The 6,954-nt window shown below is 46.6% G+C and overlaps 1 protein-coding gene across 1 annotated transcript; it reads left to right on the top strand.

Annotated features, from left to right (window-relative positions):
- Window positions 1–304: 304 nt before the first annotated feature.
- LOC143600855 (putative F-box/FBD/LRR-repeat protein At4g13965) lies at window positions 305–1,197 on the top strand. The gene has a single exon (XM_077078413.1). The coding sequence runs from the start codon at window positions 334–336 to the stop codon at window positions 1,183–1,185; it is 852 nt and encodes a 283-aa protein (XP_076934528.1). The 5' UTR covers window positions 305–333; the 3' UTR covers window positions 1,186–1,197.
- The last annotated feature ends 5,757 nt before the right edge of the window (window positions 1,198–6,954 follow it).

Here is a 6,954-nt window from a genome sequence, read left to right on the forward strand (position 1 = left end):
AATATAATACAAATGGCTTTTCGACTTTTCGTGTTGATTATATCTAATTTTCGTGTTTATTATATCTAAACAAAACGTGCAATTAAAGTGGCCCCTATTTTGCTTTGGACCGAATCCTAATGACGTGTTAGTTTTGATAAAGACTTCCGTTAATTAGCTTCATTTCCAATGGTTGAGTTAAGCAACTAAAAGCATATTTTTCTCCCATTATGTATATCTACATTACATAATAATATTATAATAATATTGTTTGATCATCGCATAGATAAATATTTAAATTGCTAGCTTCATTCCTCTCATGAGATGATCAAACAATATTATTATGTACTGTGAATGTGGTGGTGGAGTCTTTTCTCTTTTGTTAAAAATATTTGTGGTTTCGTAGAAGACGATAGACTAAGCAGCTTGTCGGACGATCTGCTCCATAAGATCTTGTCTTATGTTGATACTAAAGACGCTATCAAGACGAGTGGTTTGTCGTCTAGATGGAGGTATATCTGGACTTCAATGCCCTATCTCAATTTCAATTTCGACCCGTCTAACACCTCTAAATTTGTTCATGATGTTTTGTCTCACCGCGACAAACTAACCGGGCTACATTCACTCAATCTTAGATGCTGTCCATTTGACTCAGCATTCGCTGAAACAGTTCTCAGCTATGCATTATGTAACCATGTCCAAGAACTCACACTTGAGTGCTTAAGAATTACATTACCGGACTCTCTTATTATCTCGCGGTGTTTGAAACATCTCACTCTACTCGGTTCTATGTCCATACGATTGGAGACACCGTGGGAGCTTCCCGCTTTAACAACATTGCATCTTGAGTATATCACGTTTTGTAACGACAAGCGCGTTGATCTTTTCTCCAAGTGTGTGAATCTGAAGGATCTTACATTGGAATATCCGAGAACGTCAAAGGGTTTTCGTATTTGGCATCCTTGTCTTTCTAGTCTTACTATAAAATCCGGCAGTCCAAGTCATTTTAAGGATGATGATGATGATGGTTCTTTGCAGTTCTCTGTAGAGAGTTTGGATTCTTTGGAAAAGTTTGATCTTTGTATTTTGTCACCTCCCTTGGCAGCTGCTCGTAAAGTGTTTGGTCTGCTTCAACACCTGCATCGTGTCAAATTTCTTACACTTAACTTGGAAGTGGTTGAGGTAGGTATACGTTTGAATTATTAGGATAAGTGTAGTGAGCGAGAAGATGGGGCGAAATTGGGCGATTTGGGACGCAACACCCCCCCCCCCCCCCGATTCGTGGGACGATAGGGGGAGGGTATTTCTCGCCTGTGTTGTGTGTGTATATTATTATTATATATGTGTGTGTGATATATCATATATGTATATATATACATATATGGGGCTACAACACCATTACACCCTAAAAACAAAAACCTACTCTTTGCTGATTGGGCGACACATGACGTAAATCGCCCCATTTTGTAGCCCCTCCACTACACATAGCCTTAAGGAAAACAAACGGATGTTTCTAGGTCTAGGAGAAAATTTTCAATTCTAGGTAGTAGGGATAGGGGTGTATATGGTTTGGTTCAGGTTAAAATGAAAACTTTTTGGATTTCTTTAAAAATTGTTCTTATTTGTTTTTCGGTTTTTCTACTTTTACCATTTGAGCTTGAAAATTTTGGCCGGAAAAATACTGAATTCAAGTTTAAATTATTTTATTTACTTGTTAACTAATAACTTTAGGATTATACATTTGAGAAAAAAGTATTTTATTTACATGTGTTAAATTCTTATAAATTACCTAAAAATAAACTAAAAATGAAATGTAGAAAATTTGTTCAGTTTATTCAGTTTTTTATAACATGTAAAATCAAAACCAAACCTTACATAAGTTTAGTTGTTTAAAGAAAATATAACGAAACGGCTAATTAGTTTTTGTTGTTTCGTTTCAATTTTTTTGTTTTTTGTTTGGTTTCATACATACCCATGAGTAGGTTATATTAGATTCTTTATGTGAAGATGATTAAACCTAATAAATAAAAGTAAAACAAATATAAACATTGTACTCGTGTATTTGCAGTTGGTTTCTTCTTACATGAAAGAACGTTCATCACCTTCTTCTTCACCATTTGCGAGTGAAGAAACACTAATCAACCCCGGGCAGATTACGGGTAATCTGGGGGCCAGGTAATGTTTCCCACGAAGGTTAGGTCCGGCAGAGTAGGTTGTACTTCCGGGAACCTGCAAAACAGACACCGTAAGCTCGTCACTGAGAAGGGGGGGTTCCTCCTTGTGACCACCCTCCGGCGTGAGAATCAGTCTATATTGCTCTTTGAATATAAAAGTATGTGAATACTATTAGAGCAGTTATCAAGTAAGTTATACGAGATAGTAGATGATCTTACCATTCCAAGATATTGGAGTATTTATAGCCGAAGGTAGGTTTTCTAGAAGGTACAGCCGGCTGAATAGTATTCCTGTTCAACCAACAGTGGATTACGCACAGGCCATACTGGTTGGTGGGTAGGTTACAGCCAACAGTAATAAAGTCGGCTGCACTATTCCACCAACTGTAGACCATGCACGTCCTACTGACTGTGGATTGTACGCAGGCCATGCTGGTTGGTGAATAGGTTACGGCCAACAGTAATACTATTCCACCAACTGTAGGCTGCGCCTGCTCCACAGTGAGAGTTGGTGAGTAGGCAGCGGCTAATAGTGACAAACAGTACTAGAGGGTGCTCCTCCTCGCACTGTTGTCGGTGAGCTGTCACCCTGTGATTGGCTCATGGGCTGTTCTGGTCAGATCGTCTGTCCTATCCATACCTTGGTAGGTATGGTACAAAAGATCTTTCAGAATCAGACTGGCTCATTTGGGCGGGATTGTTCCCGCCTTGCTCATGCCTTCACGTGACTGCTGAAGTAGCTAATCTTGTACGTGTAGCCTTGCTGTCTGCGGGTAGCCTTCCCTGATGGCTTGTATCCGCAACTGCGGGAACAGGCGGGGTACTTCACCATTGGGAGGCTTTCCCTGCGTGTACAGCTTGCGTACTGCGCGTAAGATTCTATGAGCATGGTGGGTCCTGCGGGAGCAGATGGCCTTTGCGCAGACAACCCTGTTCAAGGTGAGTCTTGCGGGACCAACTGGTCTCTGCTGGGACCTACCTCTTCAAGTCCCCCCAGTCCAATGTTCTTCTCATGCGTGTTTAATAAAGTGAGGTGAACTTTTGGACTTAAGCAAAGGGTTTTGAAAAGGGTTTTGTAAGGTTTTCCATGGGAAGTCCTTGTCACTTGCAGAAATGCCCGAGTTTCCTGCTTGGTCTCTGGGTATGATGCGGGTAGGTCTGTAACCTCCTCGCAAGTCAGGAGCGTTGAGTCCCAGTTGTATGTATTTTCCATGAGGTTTTGGTAGTTTTGAACATAGTGATCAATTATGTTAAGACCACCAATTCCATCTTGGAGCTTCAAACAACGTAGTTCTCGATGTTCCCGCTATGCGGGGATGTTACTTCCGTTTCCGCAAGCATTGCCCAGAAGATCCTTCTTGGTTTCAATTCCCAGCGGAGCGCTAGGTATGTGAAGGGTTTTGCCTTTACACTGTACCCGCACTCGTCTTACGGTTACTTTACTTCCAAGGTATTCCTGGCGTCAATTCCCTGCGGGTGCTAGGTATGTGAAGGGTTTTGCCTTTACACTGTACCCGCACCCGTCTTATAGTTACTTGGTTGCCGGGGTACTTGGCTTCAATTCCCTGCGGGTGCTAGGTATGTGAAGGGTTCTGCCTTAACACTGTACCCGCAGCCGTCTTACGGTTACTTGTTTACCAAGGTTTTCTTGGCTTCAATTCCCTGCGGGTGCTAGGTATGTGAAGGGTTTTGCCTTAACACTGTACCCGCAGCCGTCTTACGGTTACTTGTTTGCCAAGGGGTAAGGGATATTTTCCCGCTTACTTTTTAATATTTTCGAATTTTGAATTTTGAAATTCGAAGAGTTGGTGAAAAGATAAGAACAGTCCAAACCTCTGAGACGTCGTGCGACAGTTTCTTCTGGCTGTCAGGACGTGCAGGAAGTTATGGTGACGTGACAGAACATGGTCATTCCAGTCGTTTTTTCAGGCGCGTGGGCGTGATTTTTCAGGCGCGTGGCCGCGAAATTACTGGCACACGTCCTTTCAACAGCTGTTGCCCAGCCTGCTTTTTGCCACGTGTCATAGTTTCATTGCACCTTTGATTTCTCTCTCCTCCGCATTAAATTCACCGCATTAATTGCGATTACTATATAAAGGAGGAGAGAGTTATCTGTAATTCACACTTTCACCTTTCTTCTTCTTCTTAGTGATTTCCGGCAAATACTCCCCTTTTCAGGCAAGCATTTTCCCGAAATCACTTTCTTCTTTCCACCATGTCTTCTCATGATACTGATGATCAGAAGACTGCTGGCGAGTGCCAGTGTTCTCTTCCTGTCGATCTGTACCAGTATATCGTCAGGAAGTTCATGCTCGAGTCTCTCGAGCCTGAGTTTCCTGAACCCCACCATACTGTGTACGATGCCCCTAGTGGCAAGATCGGGGTTTATGCTGCATTCTTTGTCTACGGAAACCTTAGGTTTCCGTTGACAAAGTTTGTGTACCGTGTCCTGGAGAGGCACGGTGTGCACCTGACAGAGGTGCACCCCATGGCCATTGCCAAGGTCCGGCACTTTGAGTGGGTGTGCCGGATACTGGGCCTTGAGCCCTTTGTTGACCGTCTGATGACCTTCTACACTTGGAGGTGCATCCAGGGGTGGTACACTCTTACAACCCGTATAAAGGGTTTAAAGATTTGTACCACCGAGCGGAGTCTTCGCTCATGGAGAAGAGAGTTCTTCTTCATATCCGCTCGCCGCCGTCCCCATCGCCATGAAGTTTAAGAATGGCCAGGCGCTTCCGAACCTTCCCGCCCTTAACTACGAGGAGGCGGAATGGTTTTCGAAGATATCCCGGGTCCAGTCCCCGGTTTTCCGTTTTCCGGAGTCGGCGATGGTGATGCTGGGGATGAGCCGGGTGTGGAAGGCGGCGAATGCGGATAAGGTTCCGATCGTCCTTGAATATGGTTCGAACTCTACCCCTTATGGTATGTCTTGTTTCTTTTTTGCTGACTACGATTTTTTCTAACTTTCTTGTTGATTTCAGAGGGTAACGATCTTCAGTCGCTCCTGAATCCGCGGGAGGAAGATGGTCCTGCGCGGATGGGTACTCGTGCTCTGGACGAGAACGAGTTGCCCATCCTCGAGCAGACTGCGGGTCGGTTCGTGGAGGTTTACCCGCCAGGCCAAGAGATCCTGAGCCACCGACGGCCAGGTAAGCCTATCTTCTACCCTGAACCTCTCAAAGCTGTGCCTGCTGCTGGAGTTCATGACATTTCTTCTTCTGAGGAATCCGCAGAAGGTCCTCCACTGGTGCGGAAGAGAAAGGCTGCCGTCGCGAAGGGCAAGGAGAAGGTGGCCTCTACGGCCGACCCGGTAGTCCTATCTGACTCGGAGTCAGATAATGCAGAGGTGGCGGGGAAGCCCGGTGGTGAAGAGACCACCGCTCCGGAGGCTGCAGGTGTCACCTCCGAGGAGGCAGCGGCAACGACGGTTACCGGTGTCAAGAGGCCGGCTCCATCGGGTTCGCCCCCGCTCGTCCGTGCGTTCAAGCTCAAGAAACCCCGTAAGTACCCCCATAATTCTTGTCTAGATTTGTTGTTTAAAATAAATTTTTCTAACACTTTTGCTTATGTAGGTGTGGATGTTGACGCATTCCAGGGTGGAGTTGGAGCAAGTATTCCCCCGCCAATGACGGTAGGCTCGGTCAGCCTTCCCGAGGCATCGACCCAGGCGTCTACGCCTGCTTCCGCTGGTTCCAGCCTTCCTGAGGCTGTTCCAGCTGAGGTGTCTCCGCCGGCCGTGAGTGCAATTTTTACAGCATCCTTCACGGAGCCGGCGGTTACTGTTGCTGAGGAGGTGGCGCCAACCATGGCTACCACAGCGGCTGCCACTATACCTGCGCCACCGGCACCGACGGCCGGACCTTCAGGTATGCGCCAAGCTTCCCGCCGATCTGTGCCACCTTCCCGTCTGCCTGACCTGTTGGATGGATTTCCTTTAGGTTCAGGTGATGGGTTTGGCGGCTATCGGCCAGTTATTGACCCTACAGGTACGTAGGGTTCCTTTTCCTTTACATATTTTTATCATCTTTTCCTAACTGCCTTTGTTTCTTTTGCAGTGTCGGATTCCAATGAAGTGTATGTTCCAAGATGGAACATACGCCGAGGAACAACCCTTCGCACCCCTGTGGAGTGCGTGGACTGGGCTCGCCACGCTGCTCCTCATGGTGCGTTGGGGGAAGCCATGGCTAGCTACCAAGAGGGTAGGCTAACCAATGAGCTTCGGGTTCTCCAAGCCCGAACGCAGCCCCGCGTCGAGCTGCTTTGTCGTGAAAACGACAAGTTAAAAGCAGCTCGCGCCAAAGATATATCTGAAGCGCGGGCTCTTCGGGAGGAGAACCGGCAGTTGGCCGCTGCCGCAGCCGAGAAGGAGAAGGCATTCAAGGCCCTTGAGGTTGAAGTCCAGGCGCGACTCGAGGCCCGCTCCAAGGCTGCCCAAGCTGTGAATGAACAGCTTCGGCTGGCCAAGGAGACTGCGCGAAACTCAACTGAGAGGGCTGCCAAGGCTGAAGCTGTTGCTGAGCCACTTCGCGAAGAGAATGAGCAGCTTAAATGCAAATTAAAGGCTCTACAGCATGCTCATGACGCCTTGGCAATGGAAGATGCCAAGAAGCTGCAGGAAATCCTTGACCAGAGGGGGGTGCTTGACCGTACTGAAAGGAAACTCAAAAGCGTCGAAGAAGCTGCCGCCAAGGAAGTTCAACTTGCCAACCTTGATAAAAGCGGAGCCGAACGTGCTTGTAAAGAAAGTCAAGCTACCCTCCAATGGTTGCTTCGAGAAGCGTTGCCTCAGGTATCCTCT

Source organism: Bidens hawaiensis, unplaced genomic scaffold, assembly GCF_021521415.1.
Source record: "Bidens hawaiensis isolate Kalapana, Puna unplaced genomic scaffold, B.hawaiensis_p1.1 tig00054967_1, whole genome shotgun sequence".
Classification (NCBI taxonomy): domain Eukaryota; kingdom Viridiplantae; phylum Streptophyta; class Magnoliopsida; order Asterales; family Asteraceae; genus Bidens; species Bidens hawaiensis.